The sequence below is a fragment of the Solanum lycopersicum genome, chromosome 12 (genome assembly GCF_036512215.1).
Source record: "Solanum lycopersicum chromosome 12, SLM_r2.1".
NCBI classification, from domain to species: Eukaryota; Viridiplantae; Streptophyta; class Magnoliopsida; order Solanales; family Solanaceae; genus Solanum; species Solanum lycopersicum.
In genome coordinates this window covers 64,965,237-64,988,814 of record NC_090811.1, presented here as the reverse complement: position 1 = coordinate 64,988,814, position 23,578 = coordinate 64,965,237, and the positions used below count along the sequence as shown (strand labels likewise).

Below are 23,578 nucleotides of genomic sequence, written 5' to 3'. Positions count from 1 at the left end.
TCCGTAAACTTCCAAGCAACAAAAGAAACACTATTAACTTAGAAAAGCCGATAATACCTAATTTGAGAATACAACCTAGAGAAATGAAGCAGAATGAAAACATAGAGGAACACAATTTCATTATTACATGATATTAAAAGTAGTATATATCATGAAAATGGGGGAGTTTCAGAAGATTTGAAACAAGAAGCAATTTGGCTAAATATTCATACACAACTGAAGATTTCTTTTCAATTATTCAAAACTCACTGTTACTTCTTTAGTTATAAAAAAATGAGTCACTTTATAGAATGTCATCAGAAAGGAAAAACCTGAAGAATCAACAACCAACTCTTTTCTGGATTCCACATAGAAAATGCAACATTAAGTTTCACTGGAGGAACATATCCAACCAAAATATCTCTCTCCTGACAAAAAGAAGTTTATTGGTTAGAATTAGATGATAAAGACATCAAGGCGTTTTTATTTTATTTTTTTGAAAAAATGACACTCGCCTGGCCCTGCTCAGATCTAGAAATGTGATTAGGAATGACAACAAACAAGGGAAAAAGATAACATTAGCTACTTATAAGGAATTGAGAGTCAGACCACAAGACTAGGCACCTTTACAAGAACTATCTTAGGCAACCACTACATCACCAAATTAAGTCTCCATCATTGAAATGGAGAAAGTCGAAAATTGAGGGAAAGAAATGAAGAACAAAATACAAAAACATACCTCTACAAGCTAAGCAAGATTGATATTAGAAAGAACAAGAAAAAAGGGTTAAGGACCCACAACAAATGGTGGAAGAAGGTGGAATTCCACAAAGCTCCAAGCAGCAATATGAAGGAAAAGGATGAGGAGCACAAATTTATGAACCCTTATTTTTAGGGTTTCTTTATAAATATCTAAAAGGTTCATTTTAATGGGTTGGGCTATTTCTTTTTGGGTTAATCCTAATTTTGGATTGACCCATGCTTGTACATACTTTATTAATGAATAAAAAGATTTTGATGCTCCAATTTTTTTTAAAAATAATTAAATACTTATAAATTTTAAACATAATTCAGAAAAGATATTTTATAATAATGCAAGATATATAACTTAACTATAGATATAAAAATTATACTAAAATCAATATTTTTATACCCTTCTTCTAACCAATCAAACTCATATTTAATGCAACATCTATGCAAGAAATTAATATGTATATATCATATTTAATTTATATCATATTTGGATCCTTTAACATATTCTAATCATGATTTTTAAGTTTGAAGCTTTTGAAATTATGGTTAATTTAGAATTAATAGTGATAATTACACTTGAATTTATTAATTTGCATGCACATGTAAATATATTATTTTAGATATTATTCAGCTTATAACAAAATGAATATATCTGAATTCAGACATGTTTGCATGCAAGTTATTTTTAACCTTGTCAAATAATTTCAAAAGTTTAAAATGACTTAAAAGTAGGTTTAACCAACTTTTACGTCAATTCAATCAGACTCTAAGTAAAACTATGTATATATGTAAAATTCATAACAATAGTTCGACACAATCCTCAACTTCAATTATATAAATTTACTTTGAAGGAGGAACAATATTTTTGTGTAAGATTGTCCCTTTAAAAGAGACTTAAGTGTTTGATTATAAAAAATAAGGATATTATTATTACATTTTCCTAGGAATATACTGTTTAAGTCTTCTTTGTTAAGAAAAGTTTCGCTCCAAAGTGGGACTTTTCTATACAAACCTTTATTAATCAACCCCACTCATTTTTATTAAATTCAGCTTAAGTTCTCTTTAAAGAGGATGTGGTTTAAAAGTTTAAAAAATTGATTTTACTTTGTTAGACCCACAAATTAAAACTTGTTCAACTAGACAAACTTATGTACTAGTAAAAATTATCATCATTTCATAATTTATTCTACACTATTTCTCTCTTTCTCTTTTACATGAGACAGTAGTAGTTGAGTGGTTGATTCTATTCCTTGGAAAACTTAATTCTTGTGTCTTTCAATATCCCACTGCACCACTCTAGTAATTTTGTTTGATTTATGAGTTTTTCTACCTCAAACTTGTGCAATCCCATAGGTTATTTAATGTTTTTGCTTATCATCTTTTGTGCACTTTCTCATCTTGTTCAATATCAACAACCTCTCATTTTAAATATATGAATCAATTTCTTGCATTTTCTATTTGTCTCTTCATGTTCCGTTGTTACCTTATTATTTAATTTCTATTTTTCTTGGTTGTGTTTAATTTGCTTTCAATATTATTTGCACGAAGAACATCATCTAAATTTCTTTTCACCAATTCTCAAACAAAACACATATCTTTATCTCTTTGCAATAAGTAAACCATATTTATAACAACCATGTTCTTAGCATCTACGTAGAATGAACCATATATCCAATTCAATGTGGAGAAAAGCATAATTTGTATTATAAATCATATCATCCACTCTGATAGTCATCTCAAAAGTGAGATGTGGCACCAACATTGGACTTCATCAATCAACACTTTTTAGAGGTTTCATGTAATTAGCTTTGGAAAGAATGTTCTTGATTTGGTATCTCCAGTCTTAATAGAAAAGTTAAACATGAATCCACTATTAAGACTAGAGTCATTAGAACAATTATTCTTCTCAAAGTTAAATGCATGAAATAACTAAAAAAAATGTTAGACTGATGAAGTTAAGTCCATGTTAATGTCTCTTCTCACTTACGGATTACTAATAGCATGAATGACATGGTTTATTTTGTCAATTTTGTTTTGTCCACATTGAATTAGATCGTGTTGATTATCGATAACTTTATGAAGATGCCAAGAATATTACTCCTTATAATAAATACGATTTACTTATTGTAGAGACAGAGATATGTTTTGTTTCAGAATTGGAAAAAAAGGTCTAAACGTTATTCTTCGTGCAAATAATATTGGAAAGGAAATTGAACATACTCAAGAAGTTCAAAAAGGGGATAAAGAAACAAGGAACATTTGGAGATGCAAGAAAAATGATTCGCAAATTAGAATACGAGGTTGCTAAAATTGAATAAGATGAGAAGTATGTGAAAAATGATGAACAAAAACATAAAGCATTTCACATAATTGCACAAAAAAAGGTAGAAAACGTCAGTGATCAAACTAAGGCAAAGAGAGCAGCACAGTGGGATATTGAGCGACACAAGAATGAAGCTCTCCAAATGATTGAATCCACCACTCAACAGCTACTGTTTTACGTAAAAGAAGATAAAAGTAAAACATGAAATGATGATAATGAATAATAGTATGTAAGTATCTCTAGTTGAACATGTTGTACGTTTTGGAGTCCAGCAATGTAGGATAAATTTTCTAATTTTGCAACCATCTCCTCTTTAAATAGATGTGATAAAAATGATTGGGTTGATTAACCAAGATTCATATAGAAAATGGTCACTTTGGTGCGAAGCTTTTCCTATCAAAGGTGACTTTAACATTTTAGTCCTATAAAAATGTAACAGTAGTATGTAGTTTGATGATTGACAAAGTATTTAATGTTTTACAAAGTAAACTATGTTTCATTGTTTATCATCATCAAAAAAGGAGAAATTATTTGGAAATAGGTGAACATATAAATAGTTTAGATGATTAATAAACTTAACGTGGTTCACATGAATGCAGACAACATGTATAGATATGAGATATTACAGCAAAGAAGAAATAAATTGCATAAATATAGGAGCGAAAAAATGAACAACTTAAATAAAGAAGCAAAAAAGGATAAAAGTATAGTCCTAAGAGAAATCAACGTTCCTAATAGGATGAAACTTCTCTAGTAATCTTGACCATGACATATATGGTAAGCATATATAATGCAAAAAAATAAATCAAGAAAATTTTACTAATATCGAACATGAAGTTCTTTTCAAACAAATTAAAAAATAAAATAAGACTTAAAACTTAAAATAAATGAATTAGGATTACAAAGATGATAACTGACATACAATATAAAATAGATACATTTAGTTGTTATAAAATATTCATATGTGTTTTCTGCCATTATTTAATCATTATTATAATCATTATGTGCTTATGACGTGTGCTTCTTTGCATAATTTTTTTTTACAACTAATAAGCATGTTTGAAAGAAAATTTAAAGTGTTATGGAGCTTCAAAGTCGGAATAAAGGAACGAGGAATGTGATCAAGATTGAGTCTGAGATTCAAGCGTCAAATGAACATATAAAATATCAAGAAAATTGTGAAAGTTCTACAACAAAACGCATGCGGCGTGATCATGCTACCAGGCTTTTGCTGCATCAACAGGAAAACATGGAGCAAGGCTAAAAAGGAAGTTACCGGTGTCAACTGTGGCCATACTACCCATTCCGGTTTGTGTGGTATTTATGAAAAAAATAATAATCTTATGAATGGGAAGAAATTGTCTTACAAAAGTCTTGTTTTTAAGGTGAGCTCATGTATCTAAAGACTAGTAAAAATCACTTATTCTATGAATTGAGTACTTACCAACTGGCCAAACATGGTGGTTTTGCTCCAAAACTATAAACCTACCTTTTTCTCAAATGGAGGAAATTCAAAATAAGAGTTCCAATGGTTATTTTTCAAGTAATTGTTGACACCCAATTTTTGACCCGCGTTGGTATAAATTAATTATCGAGCTTCGTGGGTTTTTCAAATTATTTAAAGTTAATTAGTTTTTTAAATCTTGCGAAAATAGAATATATGTATACATACATATATGTATATGTATATGTGTGTATCTTAAGTATTCCTAATTCTGAGGCCCTATTCTCCCATTCCAACCCCATTTACGTCCCCAGGCCCAATTACCCCTCAACCCAATAAAAACCCCTCAACCCAACACTAACTTAAATATCCCAGGCCCAAATCCCTCATGCCAGCCCACTAGATTAATTCCTAATCCAGCCCACACCAATTACTCCCCTCCGTCCGGCCCACCTAAAATCGACCCAACCCTTTTATTTATTAAACCGACCCAGCCCAGTCCCCTAATAACCCGATCCAAACCCGCCTCCCCTTCCTTCTTCCCCCAACGTTTCTGGAAAAGAACAGAACCCCCACCAGAAAACGCAGAGAAAACAGGCCCAGACGCGAAACCCGCGTCTCCCCCACGCTCGCTCTCTCCCTCATCTCCCCACGCTCTCGTCTCCCTCCCTTTCCCTTTCCCTTTCCCTTTCTCTCCCCATCCCATCGCAGCCTGCAAAAACGCAGAAAAACAAAACCCCCAACAACCCCAACGTCTCCTCCTTCACCCATCGCAGCAGACCTGCTTTCGGCGGATGGCAGGCCTGCGTTCGCGGTTGTGGCAGACCGATATTTCGGCTTCTTTTCAGAGATTGGAAGCCTTGGGTGCAAAAAACCAGCTTTATGATTTCGAATTTCGAATTCGTTTTCCCGCCCTCTCTCTTCCGAAATCCTTTCTCCCCTTCTATTTAAACCCCTCTTCTCCTTCAGAAGAGGGGTTGGAATTTTCGGAATTGAAGAATCGTTAAATATTTAAAGATTTTTATCAAAATTTCAGAGGCGTTCGGATACGAAGAACAGTTCAAGCCTTGGGAAAGTTCTTTCGTTCTTGCTGTCATCGACGGAACATCGGATTGGTGTTCAGGCTCTGTTCGTGGTTCGCGTGTGGAAGTTCGTCTCGCTCCTGCTCGTCGTCCCCCGTTCGCCGCACTCTAAGAGGTAATCTCCCCCCTCGCAAATATGTCTTGCTGCGAATGCGCTTCGCTATTCTGTCCTTACAGAATCTGATATACATGTAGTTTCTCATTTGGTTTTGCTATGCTTCGACCGCTGCTCCTTGTTTTCATCTTTATTTCTCCTCATGTTAGTATCTAATCGTTGTCGATAAAGTCGCGTCTGGTTCTGATGTTACGCGAGAGATGATATTCATGTAGTTTTCTTTATTTGTTGGGTTTGTTCCTCTACTGCTAAAAAAAGGGGGAGAAAAAATAGGGAATCTTGTTGTCTCTGTCTATCCATTGTGTTTCGTCTTATTGTTCTGCTGTTCTACCTGTTGTGCCGAGAAAATGGTAGATTCCAGTAGAGGGTATTGGGATGAATGTAATGCTCGTCTAGTTTGAAGCATAGCTTTGTTACGGATGTTCGTTTGTTTCATTTTTATGTTCTATCCATTTGCTATAGCCATGAGAAAATTAGTCATTGTTCTCTAGTCGCTATATAGTGTGCAAGTCCCGTTATGTTCTTTTGGCCTGTGTGAGACATGCTTAGTTGACGCATTTAGTTAAGTTTCATTCCATCTACACGTGTTTTCTTGAATATTGTCTTCCTTGGTGTATTGTTATTTTATTTCATGGATAAGTTTGGGGATGTCACATTTTGACATTAATAGCTTGCCCTAAAGAGTTATCCGTTTGTTCGGTAAATACTAATCCTTTGTTGTTTTGCATGTGAATCCGTTCGAGTTCCGTCATGAACTCACGCCCCTTTGCATTGGTGGAGAGTCGTAAAGACTCACAGCTCCCTTTTGAGTCAACCCATCCAAACGCCTTGAAGATTGAAGAACTTGAAAAAATGCACTAGAAGACTTTTCCTTTATTTTATTTTGTAATGGGCATAAGCCCTTGTCGTTTTTTACGTTCTTGTATTTTATCTTGTATTGTTTAGATTAGGACAGGTGAACGGGTCAAAATCCAAAACAGGTGGGTCCAATTTCGGTCAAGGCGAACAGAACCCGAAAACTTGGACCCAAACCCCTCTCTCTCTATCTCTCTTTGCTACTTGTTTACGTTTTATTTTGAATGTCGTTAGCTTAAGATTAGAAAACTCCAAACCCCCTTCGAAGCGCCTTCTATTTTATCAAATCTCAAAACTAAAATGGAATCGCAAAACGATAAATATTTCAACTCGTAAGTTTTGTTTAAAACTCTAACATGTTCAAAATTCAAATTCTAAGTTAGTTTGAACTTAAAGAGCTTTAAAATCTGAAAATTCGCCTAAGTAAATTTCTCATAAGTTTAATGATTTCAAAATTGCAAAGTTAAAATAAATAATAGTCAAATAAGTTAATCGCCGGATAACCGTAAGTTAGCGGAGTGTCTTAGGTGCCTAACACCTTCCTAAGACATTAATAGGAATCCCGAACCCTTAAAAGTTTTCAAACAATTTTCTGTTTAATTATTTGAAATCAAGTTTTCTTAATTTTCTCAAAATTAAGTGGCGACTCCCAAAAGTCGAAAAATAAACTTTTTTCGAAAACCACTTTTTCGATAAAACAGAAATGGCGACTCCGCTGGGGAGTTTGGAGGATTCTAACCTTAAGATTAACGTATTTGGTTATTTGTGATTAACTGTTTAAAGTGTTTAAATTATTTAGATTTTTTAAACTGTTGCATACATAGCATACATACTTCCGTCAAACGACACTTTTTTACATTTTCCACTAAAGGACGATTATGCGGGTTCGCAGTCGTTCGTTAACCAAAATTTTCTCGGGGCACCCTGACGAGTGTAGTTGATTACTTGATAGTCAACGATCGTTAATTGTCCCAGCCCAAGTAGTCCGCTTGGGTTACCCATTCCACTTTAAATACAACCCACTCTTAGTCAAACTAGGATAGAGCGAAACCGAATCCCGAAAAATAGCGCATTGGCCTAAGATGACCCGACACCCAAGGAGTGTCGGGCCCATTAGAAAAGTCCACCTTGAGTCCAAAGAGCCTACGGCTCGATAGGACGCTCATGTTTGTTGCTTTTGAAGGATGTATTGCGTGTTTAACTAGTTATTGTATCGGGGGGATTGAAATTAACTAATTGTATGTTTTTGTAGATGTCAAATCAATTCCTCCACTTCAAAATGGTCACCCAGGCGCCCGACATTCTTCGAGTATGGTGGGGCAACCTTAAGGAGTGTCAGAAGAGAGAAATCTCGATTTACTTGGGTCACCTACCTTCGATAATGGACTTCAAGGTATGGCCCACGTTTATCGAGGTCATCGCCCGATTTTGGGACGATGATAAAATGGTCTTTCGATTTGGAGATGTCGAAATAACGCCCACGCTAGAAGAGATCAAAGATTGCCTTGACTCGATTGGGACGTGTGGCAAAAGGAAAAAGCGTCCCGATCATCACATTCTCTTACCAGATAGGCCAACCAAGAACGAATTGAGAGACATGTTATTCCTAGTGAATGCAGATTGGTTAGAGACCAACGACATTCCACTAATGAGGTTTTTCGAGAGGTGGGGGCACGACAATTATTTTAGATTGTTCCCAGATGAATTTCATGATCACAGTACTTGGAGGCAAACTCAAGCTATCGCTTTCTCCGCATGCCTCTTGGGAACCATTGTGTTCCCTAAAGACGAAGGTAAAGAGATCGACACCCGGGTAATAATGGTAGTGAATGCCATGTTCAGAGGAGTCGGTAGAAAATCTGAAGAAAAGAAATATTGTTGTTTGGCCCCAATCATCTTGTCCGACATTTACCGATCTTTGAGCCTGTGCAAGAATGGTTTCCCGTTTTTCCAAGGTTGCAATATCTTACTTCAATGGTGGTTGACGGAACATCTATGCAAAAGAGACAACCCCCAGCTACAGGGTTTGGCCGAACCAAGTCAAACAAGTCCTCTCGATAATTACGAGTTCTACTTGAGTATCCGTAAATTTCCAATTCACACCACCAGGGATGCGTGGGCAAAGGTGTTTTACAATTTGAAAGAAGGAGACATACAATGGGTATTACCGAGCTTCAGGTCTCAGATGATAGCAGCCCAAGGGGCCAAATTGCCACTTTTAGTCCTTCCCGGAATCAGAGGATTGCGTCCTTACAACCCGACGCGAGTAATGCGGCAATTTGGGAAAGTCCAAATCATACCCGCCCAAGGAGATGCCAGCTCTTTCATTGTTGATTACAACGAGAAGGACAAAATACCTTTCGCTAAAATTATCCTCCAGGAATGGGCCGGACGCGTCAACATGAAGTGGGAGGTCACCGAAGACAGGTATGGAGCTGGGTATGTCGACGAATACAAGACATGGTTGCACAATGATTTGCGTGGTGTAGTGGATCCAACACCGCACACGAGTCGGAAAATCGAAGACGTGGAGACAAGGCTTCAGATTCACGCGTACCATTTTCAGCAAGAGTGGGACCGAAGGGAGCAGGAATTCCATAAGAAGGAACAGGAATTTCAACAAAAGGAGCAAGCATACCAACTCCGGGAATTAGAAAATCAGAGAGTTTTGGCCGTAATGTCACAAGAATTAGCTGACACAAGGACTTGTCTAATGCGTTTGGATACTATTTTGGACGAGCAGATGAACACCTTACGAGCCGTACCAACATCTTCCAAAGCTGCATTCGCTGAGCCATACGTGTTCACCAGCAAGTGCATTATCCGAGAAGAAGTGGAGAAGGCCAGAAGAGGAGCTGGATCATCGACTTTTAACTCCCCTGCGTGGGATTGATTTTATATATGTATTTGCATTGCCTCCCATTCCCAAGATGTATCCCGTTTGATTTTGATTGTGTAATGAACGCTATGACATCTAGTGAAATTTGTTTCGGGGGTACAATTACTTATTTAAATGGCGCAATACATCCTTCAGATCGCTAGGCCTACCCTTGGCACAAAGGGTCACATGCATGTTTAGGACACGATATATTTGTTTAAATGTTTATGTGTTATGTTGCTTTGAATGAGGATATCGTAGACCCACTCCTAGCCAAAATTCAAAAGAGTATACAGAAGCCAACATTACAAACGTCCGACCAAAATTCCCGAGTCTCAAGTTTCTCACACAAAATCCATACCATAAATCCTAAATACCGCTCTATCATCTCAGGAAAGTCGAATCACTGCTATGGACAAAGGCAAGAACGTCCAGACGGAGCTCACTGAGGAGGAATTGCGAAGAAAAATCGAGCGAGTTACTCGAGAGATTCAGAAGGTTAAGGAGGAAGGGCTCAAAGTAGACATGACCACGGCGATCTACAAAGCTGCGGTCACAACCTTGGATGAAGATCTGGCGTCACAGATAAAGAGAAAGAAGGAGGTTGAGATGGAAACCGAAAGCCTAAGGAAAAGGTCGAACTTGCTTCGTTTGGAGATACACGAAGGAAAGGCGAGAGAGGCGAAGATAGATATCGAGACTGCTGTGTTGTTGGACAGAAGCGCGGCGCTCGACAAGGAATTGGCGACCCATAGCAACCCAAAGGGCGGAAAATACCTCGCCCGTGATCAGGGAGCAGATAACAGTGGCCCCCGCCGTGAAGTGATTGAGGAGGATGATGAAGAAGAAATCGTCTACAAGCCTCCATTTCCGACTGTCTGAAAGGAAAGGAATGACGCAACCACAAGACAAGAAATCTCCAAATGTTGTCTTCTAGAAATTTCAATGTCGTTTTTCAATTCCCTTGTAATCACAACGAAAGAACGAATGGAAAATTTTCATCCTAAATCCGAACTACGTTGGGCCTGAATTCTCCCCGTGAGATACGTAGGCAGCCTTCTCGGCCCGGCCCCTATCACAGAAAATTTTCATTCTCCTCCATGTTTCGGAGATACGAAGATAAGATCAACGGACGTCGCAAAGCAGCTGCAAGAAGACCATAGCTCAACGTGATTCAGATTTCCCAAGATAGCGCCAAACAAACAAATTCCTGTTTGTTCAAAATGTATATCCGTCCTCATTCGTGGGTCAAGATATCCTCAAACAAAGCGACTTGTGTGTTTAATCTGTTTGCTGTGCGATATTATGTATTTTGTACTCAAATATGCGCTAACAAATTTGCCTTTGAGTTGTTTTTACCTCACAGGTACCTCTTACTGATCTGTGTCGATAAAGCTGGCAGATCACCACTACTTCACCAGATCAAAAGGTCGCGCAGATTCCTTCCCCAGATCAAACGCAAATACAGACATGGGCGACAACAATGAACAAATCAGCCTCACAGATGTCGTGGTGGCTCAGCCCACCGCGGCAGAGCAGAATGAGCTTATTGCGCAGCTGATGCAGCAAATAGCTGACATGAGGGTGGAGATGCAACGGAGGCAAGACACCCCTCCGCCCGGATTCGGCCCCAACTTTCTCGACGCAAGACCCCCTACATACTTCCCCTCGTCCAGCTCGAATCCTACTCAGCAACGTCCATCGACACCCGTGCACAACCCGTCTGGGGTAGACATGACAACCCAAAACCCCCAATACGCGTCGGTCTCCTATCAAACTCCCTCCCCACTTCCAAACAATCCTCCGCAAATACCACCACACCCCCAAAGCATTCCAATAGCCCCACTACCCCAAAATCAAACCCAAAATCCCACCGCCTTCAATTCCCAAACACCACACCCCCACTTAAACCAAAATACCAATCCCCAAAATTATCCACAAAACTATCAAACCGCACAGAATGTCCCAAGCCCTTCCATAGCCGCACCCCTCCCCAAAAGAACTACTTTTCAAGTCCCAATCCCAGTCGAGCATGAGGTGCACGGCTCCGAGTTGGACCACTATGAGGAGCAAGAAAGAGAGTGGAGGTCGAGGGAAGAAGCAAAGGTAGACATAAAGGAGGAGATCCGAAAGGCAATGAGGGAATTGCAATGTACTCCAGACGTCGCCGGGTTAAGCTACGCAGAACTATGCATCCACCCAGACTTGAACCTGCCTGAAGGGTTCAAGATCCCGAAGTTTGATACCTTCGGCGGGGTGGGCAACCCCATGGCACACCTCAGAGCGTACTGTGACCAACTCGTGGGAGTTGGCAAAGATGAAGCCTTGCTGATGAGGTTATTCAGCCGGAGCCTGTGTGGTGAAGCCCTGGAGTGGTTCACGTCACATGAGACTCGGCAATGGTCCAGTTGGAGCGCACTGGCTAAGGATTTCATCGACAGATTCGCATACAACGTCGAGATAGTCCCTGATCGGTACTCCTTGGAGAAGATGAAGCAGAAGCCCACAGAAAGCTATCGAGAGTTCGCGTACAGGTGGAGGAAAGAGGCGGCAAGGGTGAGGCCTCCGATGACAGAAAAGGAGATTGTGGAGGTGTTCGTGCGGGTGCAGGAGCCCGAGTATTATGACAGAGTCATCTTATTAATCGGCGCCAAGTTCGCCGAGATAGTCAAGGTGGGTGAGACTATTGAAGATGGCCTGAAGTCGGGGAAGATAGCCCGAGTGTCTGCATCACCTGGGTCTTCCGGACTGGTAAGGAAGAAAAGAGAAGAGGTTAACGCTATCTCACACGGGGGAAGAAAGGCCCCCAGAAACTTACCACGGCCCCAAGGCCGCCCTTACCCTCCATCACAGCCTCATCAAGCCTACCGTCCAAACTCAAATCATTCCAGCCACTACAATGCCGGCCCCACTTATCCAGAAGCCCATATTGTGTCGTATCAGAATCCACCCCCGATTCCCCAAAATTTTCCAAACTACCCCCAAGCCTATCAAGTCCCTCCCCACTACCAGAATGTCGCTCCCAGCTGCGCTAATGTACAGCCAAGCTATCAAGCGCCATTCCCCGCATATCAAATACAAACCCCAGCATATCAAAGCCCCCATCCAAATTACCAAGCCCAAAGGCCAAACCACCAAACAAATCCCTACCCCAGAACCCAAGCTCCACGACCAAACGCCCGCAATTACCAACAAGTCCCTCCCCCACAGCAGGGCGGGTATGATCCCCCTCGCCCCAGGTCTGAGAAGAAGCCCTCCAGAAGCTTCACCGTGTTGGCTGAAAGCAGAACTAAATTGTTCGAAAGGTTATCCGCGGCTGGATACATCCACCCTGTGGGCCCCAAGCCCGTGGATGTCAATTCCAGATTCTACAGACCGGAGCAGAGATGTGCTTACCATTCCAACAGTGTTGGACATGATACAGAAGATTGTATCAATCTCAAGCACAAGATCCAGGACTTGATTGACCAGGAAGTGGTCTCTCTTCAGCCCGCGGCACCAAACGTCAACACGAATCCGTTGCCAAATCATGGGGGTGGAAACATCAACATGATAGAAATTGACGATGATGAGCGTGAAGCCAAGAGAATTACTCCTATTGTTCAGGAAGACTTGGAGAGGGCTGTCGCTTCTTTGAGCGTCAGGGAGAAAGGAGAGTTTGTCATTCTGACACCTGCAAAGGCTGTTGCCTTGGTGCCCTCAAAGACTCTCCCCAAACCCAAGTTTGTGATAGAAACGACCGTGGCTCAAGGCATGACTAGGTCCGGAAGGTGCTACACTCCTGATGAGCTTGCTCTCGGAGGACAGAAGAAGGACCATGCTAAGAGGCCGGTAAGCGAGGGGGAAGCAGAAGAGTTCTGGAGAAGGATGCAGCCGAAGGACTATTCCATCGTCAAATATTTAGAGAAGACTCCAGCTCAGATATCTGTGTGGGCCCTGCTGATGAGCTCTCAGTCCCACAGGCAGGCCTTAATGAAAGCTCTTGATGATACATACGTGCCCTCAGGCACAAGCAGCGACAATGTAGCTGCTATGATTCACCGAGTCATTCAGGGGCACCGTATCAGCTTCTGCGATGATGAGTTGCCATCCGAAGGGAGAGCCCACAACAAAGCTCTACACATCACCGTGGTATGCCGCGGAAAGATCTTCAACCGTATTTTGGTAGACGACGGATCTGGCCTAAACATATGCCCCTTGTCCACGCTGAAGCAGCTGAGGTTTGACCTCGGAAAGTTGGAGAAAAACCAGGTCAATGTGAGAGCTTTTGATGGTGTGCAGAGAGAGACGTTAGGAGCGGTGAACTTGATCATCCAAATGGGCCCCGCGGAGTTCGAGGCAAAATTCCAGGTGTTGGATATCGACACCAGCTATAACCTCCTTTTGGGAAGGCCATTTATTCATATGGCTGGAGCCATCCCTTCCACTCTTCACCAAGTGATAAAACTAGTATGGAGAAATGAAGAACTAGTTATTCACGGGGAAAGGAGCCATTCAGGTAAGCAGGTGCCGATCTTGGACGAGACGCCGCAAACTTCGGACTTCTACACAGTGGAGTTGGTAAATGCCACCGATGAGGGCCTGGCACCACAGACTCCCATGCCGGCCGTGTACAAAATGATTGCCACGGTAATGCTGCAGAGCGGATTCGAACCAGGTTTCGGATTAGGAAGGAATGCACAAGGGATCATCGAGCCAATTCCGGTCCTTGCTATAGGATCAAAGTATGGTTTGGGGTACATCCCCACAAATGATGATTTGAAGATGAAGAGGAGAAAGGATCAAGGGTTGACTAAGCCGATCCCACATCTCCATCACTCCTTTCCAGTCCGGGAGCATGCCGAGTCTGCAGACGATGGGGAAGGAATCTGTGACCTGTTCAAGGAGATCAACGCCGTCATCGAGGAGGAGGCTGAGCCAGCAGGCATTCGTGATGCTGAACCAGGGGAGATGCTGCAAAATTGGACGTCCACGCCGATCCTGATGCCCCGAACTCTGTGGTAGAATGGAGTTATTTTGTGCATGCCAAAATCGGTGGTCGTTCGGAAGAGGCCCGAGACCCACCATTTCTGCATTTCTTGATTTTGAATTTTGTTATGATTGTTTAAAGGGCGACACGGCCTTGTGCCACGACCCAAATTTGCATTTTTGATTCAATTTAAATGAAAGCCTCCTTATTTTGACTTTGTTTATTCGATTGCTTGTTATATTTTACTTTTCTAATTTTGTCTGTTTATGATTTCAGTAACGTAAGTTACAAACCCGCCAACGTCATGTCATGTCACGAGCTAAACGAGCAAAATGAGGCAAATGACGACGAGGCTGACGACTACGACGACGAAAGTGGGGAACCAGACTATGTGGTAGAAGAATTTCGGCAGTTCGAGAATCAACATAAGCCGAATCTGGAGGAAACAGAGACGGTGAATTTGGGAGATTCATAATGTGTCAAAGAGGTTAAGATCAGCACTCACCTGAATGAAACTCAGAAGGTGAGCCTGGTGCATTTGCTTGCCGAGTACAGCGATGTGTTTGTTTGGGAGGTCAGTGACATGCAGGGGCTGAGTACCGATGTCGTATCTCATAAGCTGCCTATCAACCCAGGGTTCGAGCCGGTGAAGCAAAAGACTCGGAAATTCAAGCCTGAATTGAGTCTGAAGATTAAGGAGGAAATCACCAAGCAGATAGAGTCTCGGTTGGTAGAAGTAACGCAATATCCCACCTGGTTGGCGAATGTCGTTCCGGTCGCCAAGAAAGATGGAAAAATCAGGATTTGTGTTGATTACAGAGATCTCAACAAGGCTAATCCAAAGGATAATTTCCCGTTGCCAAATATCCATATTCTGATTGACAACTGTGCCAAACATGAGATGCAGTCATTTGTGGACTGCTACGCGGGTTATCACCAGATTCTGATGGATGAAGAAGACGCGGAGAAAACGGCCTTCATCACACCTTGGGGGGTATATCACTACAGGGTGATGCCATTTGGGCTCAAAAACGCCGGTGCCACTTACATGAGAGCCATGACGACTATCTTCCACGACATGATTCACAAGGAAATTGAAGTGTACGTGGACGATGTCATAATTAAATCCCGCGAGAGTTCGTATCATTTGACACACCTGCGAAAATTCTTTGAACGTTTGCGTAGGTACAACTTGAAGCTAAATCCCGCCAAGTGTGCTTTTGGAGTCCCAGCTGGGAAGTTGTTGGGATTTATAGTCAGCAGAAGAGGTATTGAGCTCGATCCTTCCAAGATCAAAGCGATTCAAGAGTTACCTCCACCGAAAACGAGGAGAGAGGTGATGAGTTTCTTAGGGAGGTTGAACTATATCAGCCGATTTATAGCACAATCGACGGTGGTATGTGAGCCTATCTTCAGGTTGCTGAAGAAAGATGCCCCAACTAAGTGGACTGAGGAGTGTCAGACCGCTTTCGACGCTATCAAGAGCTACTTGTCTAACCCTCCAGTATTGGTTCCTCCACGAGAAGGGAGTCCTTTGTTGCTGTATTTATCTGTCTCAGATAACGCCTTTGGATGTGTACTGGGTCAACTCGACGAGACAGGGAAGAAAGAAAGGGCAATCTACTACATAAGCAAAAAGTTTACTCCGTACGAGTCTCGCTACACTTTGCTGGAGAGAACATGCTGTGCTCTGACGTGGCTTGCCCAGAAGCTGAGGCACTATTTGTCGTCGTACACTACATATCTTATCTCTAGAATGGATCCATTGAAGTATATTTTCCAGAAAGCGATGCCGACCGGGAAGTTAGCTAAATGGCAAATGCTGTTGAGTGAGTTTGACATCGTGTACGTGACTCAGAAGGCAATAAAAGCACAAGCTTTGGCCGATCATCTTGCGGAAAATCCCGTTGATGAAGAGTATGAACCTCTCAAGACATATTTTCACGATGAAGAAGTGTCATTCGTGGGTGAAGATATCTCTGAAGCTTATCAAGGTTGGAGGCTATTCTTCGATGGAGCGGTGAATCACCAGGGTAAAGGTGTTGGAGCAGTCTTGGTATCAGAATCTGGTCAGCACTATCCTATGGCGGCTAAGCTACGATTCAACTGCACAAACAACATGGCTGAGTATGAAGCTTGCATTCTCGGTTTGAAAATGGCCGTTGACATGAATGTTTGCGAGCTACTGGTTATTGGAGATTCAGACCTCCTGATTCATCAGGTCCAAGGAGAATGGGCTGCGAAGAACCCGAAAATTGTACCTTACGTACAGTACGTCCAAAATCTGTGCAAAAGGTTCCGCAAGATTGAGTTCAAACATACTCCCAGAATACAGAATGAACTAGCTGATGCTCTCGCAACCATCGCTTCAATGATCAAACATCCAGATACTGATTACATCGACCCGTTGGATATAGACTTGAGGGAACATCCGGTCCATTGTTCACATGTTGAATCAGAACCAGATGGTTTGCCTTGGTATTTCGACATAAAGAGGTACCTGGAGTCTGGGACATATCCAGAAGACGCCACATCTAATCAAAAGAAGTCGATACGTCGTATGGCTCTTAGTTTCTTTCTGAATGGAGAAGTCTTGTATAGGAGGACTCCAGATTTGGGTCTTTTAAGATGTGTAGATGCTGCTGAAGCCGTGAGGCTTATTGAACAGATACATGCTGGAGTTTGCGGTACACACATGAATGGGCTTACTTTAGCAAGAAAGGTTCTTCGAGCTGGTTATTTCTGGATGACTATGGAGAATGACTGTTGCAAATTCGTGCAAAAATGCCACAAATGTCAAGTGCACGGAGATTTGATAAGGGTGCCACCTCACGAACTCAATGCTATGAGTTCACCTTGGCCATTTGTAGCTTGGGGAATGGATGTCATCGGTCCTATAGAGCCAACCGCTTCTAATGGACACAGATTCATTTTGGTTGCCATCGATTATTTCACCAAATGGGTGGAAGCAGCCTCTTACAAATCGGTAACCAAGAAAGTGGTGGCCGACTTTGTCCGCAACAATCTGATATGCCGATTTGGAGTTCCAGAATCCATCATCACGGATAACGGTGCAAATCTCAACAGTCATCTGATGAAAGAGATATGTGAACAATTTAAGATTATTCACCGAAGGTCCACTGCTTATCGCCCTCAAATGAACGGAGCTGTAGAGGCCGCCAACAAGAACATCAAGAAGATTCTGAGGAAAATGATTGACAAGCAGCGGGGTTGGCATGAAATGTTGCCATATGCTCTACTGGGTTATCGAACGACGGTCAGAACATCAACTGGGGCTACTCCATACTTGCTAGTATACGGAACAGAAGCAGTCGTACCTGTTGAAGTCGAGATACCGTCACTGAGGATCATCCATGAAGCTGAGCTAAGTAATGCTGAGTGGGTTAGCAAACGGATTGATCAACTAGCTTTGATTGATGAGAAGAGGATGGTTGCTGTTTGCCATGGCCAGTTGTATAGACAAAGAATGACTCGCGCTTTTCACAAAAGAGTAAGAGCCAGAAATTTTGAAGTTGGTCAGTTGGTTCTTAAGCGTATTTTTCCTCATCAAGACGAGCACAAAGGAAAGTTCGCACCTAACTGGCAAGGTCCTTACATGGTTCGCAAAGTACTATCTGGAGGTGCTTTAGTCTTGTCAGAGATGGATGGCGCTGTATGGCCCAAGCCTATCAACTCAGATGCTGTCAAGAGATATTACGCGTGAAGTTCGTTTTGCATTTTCCATCATTTACTTGTAATCTTCTGTTTGCTTGTATTTGTTCGAATTTGAATTCTTATCCCTCCTGTAACGAACTACGTCTGACCTGAATTCTCGAGAACGAGATACGTAGGCGGCCTATGTCGGCTTCGGTCACCCCATTTACCCCCTTTACTATTTCTTTGTACCTGAACTACGTTCGACCTGAATTCTCAAGAATGAGATACGTAGGCGGCCTATGTCGGCCTCGGTCGGTTTCTTTGTAAAATTTGTTCTTGTTAACCTGTAAGGGGAACTACGTTTGACCTGATTCCTGCCGCAACGGGATACGTAGGCGCCACAAGGGCTCGGTCATATATCTCGTAAATTCTATTCCCCCCTTCTACAATAGAAACTGGGACAGAATTTTTTAGAGGGACTCAAAAAATTCTCCAGAAGGAACCTTCTCTTCAGCGGATCAAACTAAAGACATTTCGAATTTGCAACTAGGACAGAATTTTTGAGAAGATCTCAAAAATTCCGAGATCTGTGCGATTACAATGGAAAGGGGAGCAAGATACTAAACTGGGACAGAAATTTTGAGGATAGCCTCAAAATTTTGTCATGGGACTTCCCTACAAGTCCGGAATGCCTCTGAAATTCATTCGACAAGCGTCGGACTCAAAGAAGCTCGTTAAGCCTGACATGACATGACTTGGCAGTGACATTTTGAAGATACTATTTTTTTTTTTTAAAAAAAAAAAATTTCTTGTTTCTCTTAAAAATTTCCCTTTTATATTTCATCTGTTTTGGCATAAGATATTTTCTTATTTATCAAGAGTCGGGAAATCGGGAAATCAACCGGAGACATCAAGACAAGGAGCAAACAACCGAAGGGATCGACACAGATCAGTATGTTTAAAACTGACAATTTTTCTGTGGATGCATGTTTATAGCTTCGCTTCAAAATCGGCCGAATTCTTCCGACTTATGAATACGGAGAAGGAGAAAACTATCTCCAAAACCAGTGACTTTATTGAAAGCGGGAATATCGTTTGCGTCAGGATGCTTATGAATGTGTTTGTTTATCTCAAACCATTCTCAACAATGGGAAATTTACAAAATATCCAGTCAGATTCAAAGGTGAATCAAACGGGAATCTCAGCGAAGATTTCGTGATTTCTATAGATAGCGCTATTTGCATTGCGTTATCAAAGCAAGATGATTATTGTCGATCAAGGCCATGCATTACCTCAGAAGAGACGGTTATGCAATTATTATTTTATTATTATTGATCAAGTCGATGTATTATTTGGAGATCATCTTATCGTTACTATTCACGGGGGCGATATAAATATTCATGAATCACGAATTTATACACTGAAGAATCATGCATCGCGGAACCATGCATAGCGGAATTCATGCATCGCGGAATCATGCATCGCGAGTCAATAATCATGCATGACGAGAAGATTTCATGCCTCGTCAAAATTTATACATCGCGAGAAGAATTTATGCCTCGCTGGAATTCATGCATCGCGGAATCATGCATCGCGGAAATCATGCATCGCGAGTCAATAAGTATGCATGACGAGAAGATTTCATGCCTCGTCAAAATTTATACATCGCGAGAAGAATTTATGTCTCGCTGGAATTCATGCATCGCGGAATCATGCATCGCGGAAATCATGCATCGCGAGCCAATAATTATACATGACGAGAAGATTTCATGCCTCGTCAAAATTTATACATCGCGAGAAGAATTTATGCCTCGCTGAAAATCATGCATAGCGGAAATCATGCATCGCGAGTCATTAATTGTGCACGACGAGAAGATTTTATGCCTCGTCAAAATTTATGCATCGCGAGAATACTTTATGCCTCGCTGACAATTATGTACGACGAGAAGATTTCATGCCTCGTCAAAATTTATACATCGCGAGAAGAATTTATGCCTCGCTGGAATTCATGCATAGCGAAAATCATGCATCGCGGAAATCATGCATCGCGAGTCATTAAATTTGCACATCGCGAGAAGATTTTATTTCTCGCTGAAAGTTATGCATCGTGAGAAGATTCATATCTCGCGGGAATTTACGTATTGCGGGATGATATTTATGCCCCGCAAGAGGACATACATGGATAAAGAAAGAGCAATATTTATCCATTGGCCTCAACCACATTCCTTATTTTTTTAAAAGAAAACATCAAGAAGAGCATCGAAGATAGCAACAAAAGAGACATCAATATCGCATCAACATTTATTTGTTTATTTTAGCATCAAATGAAGAATACCCTGAAGATTTTATTTACAAAGCACAAAGCATAAGCTGTATTTGCTAGATGTCAGACCGATCGAGTCGACGTCGAATATTGAGGAGAACAAGGAAGTGTCGACATGGTAAAAAGACACTGTCTCCCATCCTAATTGCATTTTTAAGCTAATGAGTTTTATCTTAGTTTTGTCGAGAGCATCCGAAAGGATGAATTCTCCAAAAACCACAGGTGCGGACGACATCAAAAAGGATGCAGCACAACGTGGAACTTTTTCTTAGCAGCGAACTGGGACATAGTCTAAAGAGGAATGTCAAACTCTTAGGACGCGAGCAGAGGAGCGACTTCCACCACAATCGAACCACCCTCTCAAAACATGCGGGTTTTTCTTTAGTTTCTGTCAGTTTCCGTCTTGCGTCCGGAAGTTTTGTTTTATCGGGGGCGAGTTTCCAATCTGAGTGACAATGCGCCAAGAGCTTTGGAAATTATGTCCGTGTAAGTTCTTACCTATGGATGTGAAGAGCTCCACATTCATGGCTAAGAGGTTGCAAGCCTTTTTTTCATACTCGTTTAATGTGTCACTCGTCCAAAACCGAAGGTTAGCTAGCATAATAGTTTTCCTTTTCCAACGATCGAGTCGAACTACACACAGCCTGATTCCGAAGGTTTAGGGGTATGTAGGCGGATTCAATGTTGAAAACTCGGCTGTATTCCAACATTTCGCTCTCGAATTCTATTCTCGAGCATTTCGATACCTTCATAATTCGGTGTCGAGGTGGCTTTTGATTCTTTGAAATCGTGCGGTAAATCAAGCTTATCGAACTACAAGTGGCCTGAATTCTCATATAGCCTGAGATATGTAGGAGACCCGTTTGCAAGGGTTCGGCCATAATTCCTAAACTCTTTGTCAAATCCTTCTTCTTAAAAGCGAAGGGAGTTGGTCAAAATTGGTTCGGTCAACTTCATTTTCCTCGAGTTGCTTGCATCAACCCAAGTAAAATGAGGGACAGTTGTTGACACCCAATTTTTGACCCGCGTTGGTATAAATTAATTATCGAGCTTCGTGGGTTTTTCAAATTATTTAAAGTTAATTAGTTTTTTAAATCTTGCGAAAATAGAATATATGTATACATACATATATGTATATGTATATGTGTGTATCTTAAGTATTCCTAATTCTGAGGCCCTATTCTCCCATTCCAACCCCATTTACGTCCCCAGGCCCAATTACCCCTCAACCCAATAAAAACCCCTCAACCCAACACTAACTTAAATATCCCAGGCCCAAATCCCTCATGCCAGCCCACTAGATTAATTCCTAATCCAGCCCACACCAATTACTCCCCTCCGTCCGGCCCACCTAAAATCGACCCAACCCTTTTATTTATTAAACCGACCCAGCCCAGTCCCCTAATAACCCGATCCAAACCCGCCTCCCCTTCCTTCTTCCCCCAACGTTTCTGGAAAAGAACAGAACCCCCACCAGAAAACGCAGAGAAAACAGGCCCAGACGCGAAACCCGCGTCTCCCCCACGCTCGCTCTCTCCCTCATCTCCCCACGCTCTCGTCTCCCTCACGCGACCTCCCTCCCTTTCCCTTTCCCTTTCCCTTTCTCTCCCCATCCCATCGCAGCCTGCAAAAACGCAGAAAAACAGAACCCCCAACAACCCCAACGTCTCCTCCTTCACCCATCGCAGCAGACCTGCTTTCGGCGGATGGCAGGCCTGCGTTCGCGGTTGTGGCAGACCGATATTTCGGCTTCTTTTCAGAGATTGGAAGCCTTGGGTGCAAAAAACCAGCTGTATGATTTCGAATTTCGAATTCATTTTCCCGCCCTCTCTCTTCCGAAATCCTTTCTCCCCTTCTATTTAAACCCCTCTTCTCCTTCAGAAGAGGGGTTGGAATTTTCGGAATTGAAGAATCGTTAAATATTTAAAGATTTTTATCAAAATTTCAGAGGCGTTCGGATACGAAGAACAGTTCAAGCCTTGGGAAAGTTCTTTCGTTCTTGCTGTCATCGACGGAACATCGGATTGATGTTCAGGCTCTGTTCGTGGTTCGCGTGTGGAAGTTCGTCTCGCTCCTGCTCGTCGTCCCCCGTTCGCCGCACTCTAAGAGGTAATCTCCCCCCTCACAAATATGTCTTGCTGCGAATGCGCTTCGCTATTCTGTCCTTACAGAATCTGATATACATGTAGTTTCTCATTTGGTTTTGCTATGCTTCGACCGCTGCTCCTTGTTTTCATCTTTATTTCTCCTCATGTTAGTATCTAATCGTTGTCGATAAAGTCGCGTCTGGTTCTGATGTTACGCGAGAGATGATATTCATGTAGTTTTCTTTATTTGTTGGGTTTGTTCCTCTACTGCTAAAAAAAGGGGGAGAAAAAATAGGGAATCTTGTTGTCTCTGTCTATCCATTGTGTTTCGTCTTATTGTTCTGCTGTTCTACCTGTTGTGCCGAGAAAATGGTAGATTCCAGTAGAGGGTATTGGGATGAATGTAATGCTCGTCTAGTTTGAAGCATAGCTTTGTTACGGATGTTCGTTTGTTTCATTTTTATGTTCTATCCATTTGCTATAGCCATGAGAAAATTAGTCATTGTTCTCTAGTCGCTATATAGTGTGCAAGTCCCGTTATGTTCTTTTGGCCTGTGTGAGACATGCTTAGTTGACGCATTTAGTTAAGTTTCATTCCATCTACACGTGTTTTCTTGAATATTGTCTTCCTTGGTGTATTGTTATTTTATTTCATGGATAAGTTTGGGGATGTCACATTTTGACATTAATAGCTTGCCCTAAAGAGTTATCCGTTTGTTCGGTAAATACTAATCCTTTGTTGTTTTGCATGTGAATCCGTTCGAGTTCCGTCATGAACTCACGCCCCTTTGCATTGGTGGAGAGTCGTAAAGACTCACAGCTCCCTTTTGAGTCAACCCATCCAAACGCCTTGAAGATTGAAGAACTTGAAAAAATGCACTAGAAGACTTTTCCTTTATTTTATTTTGTAATGGGCATAAGCCCTTGTCGTTTTTTACGTTCTTGTATTTTATCTTGTATTGTTTAGATTAGGACAGGTGAACGGGTCAAAATCCAAAACAGGTGGGTCCAATTTCGGTCAAGGCGAACAGAACCCGAAAACTTGGACCCAAACCCCTCTCTCTCTATCTCTCTTTGCTACTTGTTTACGTTTTATTTTGAATGTCGTTAGCT

General features: G+C 41.6%; 1 protein-coding gene and 1 long non-coding RNA gene across 2 annotated transcripts; one reads left to right on the top strand and one right to left on the bottom strand.

Moving 5' to 3' along the window:
• Nucleotides 1-115: 115 nt before the first annotated feature.
• Nucleotides 116-837, bottom strand: LOC138340646 (uncharacterized). The gene is made up of 2 exons (XR_011213359.1): nt 719-837; nt 116-407 (listed from the first exon to the last, which is right to left on the bottom strand). It is a non-coding gene; the product is annotated as an uncharacterized lncRNA (long non-coding RNA).
• A 10,062-nt stretch (nt 838-10,899) lies between these two features.
• Nucleotides 10,900-18,122, top strand: LOC138340523 (uncharacterized). The gene is made up of 6 exons (XM_069292251.1): nt 10,900-14,429; nt 14,675-14,852; nt 14,919-15,230; nt 15,306-17,289; nt 17,725-17,934; nt 18,028-18,122. The coding sequence occupies exons 1-6, from the start codon at nt 10,900-10,902 to the stop codon at nt 18,120-18,122; spliced, it is 6,309 nt and encodes a 2,102-aa protein (XP_069148352.1).
• The last annotated feature ends 5,456 nt before the right edge of the window (nt 18,123-23,578 follow it).

Bases quoted from the DNA above. Each gene is read 5' to 3' on its own strand.
- LOC138340523 (XM_069292251.1), top strand. From the start codon at position 10,900: ATGGGCGACAACAATGAACAAATCAGCCTCACAGATGTCGTGGTGGCT. The intron at 15,231-15,305 runs GCTAATCCAAAG...CATGAGATGCAG, and splicing joins ATTACAGAGATCTCAACAAG to TCATTTGTGGACTGCTACGC. The intron at 17,290-17,724 runs GTCCTATAGAGC...TATACGGAACAG, and splicing joins TTGGGGAATGGATGTCATCG to AAGCAGTCGTACCTGTTGAA.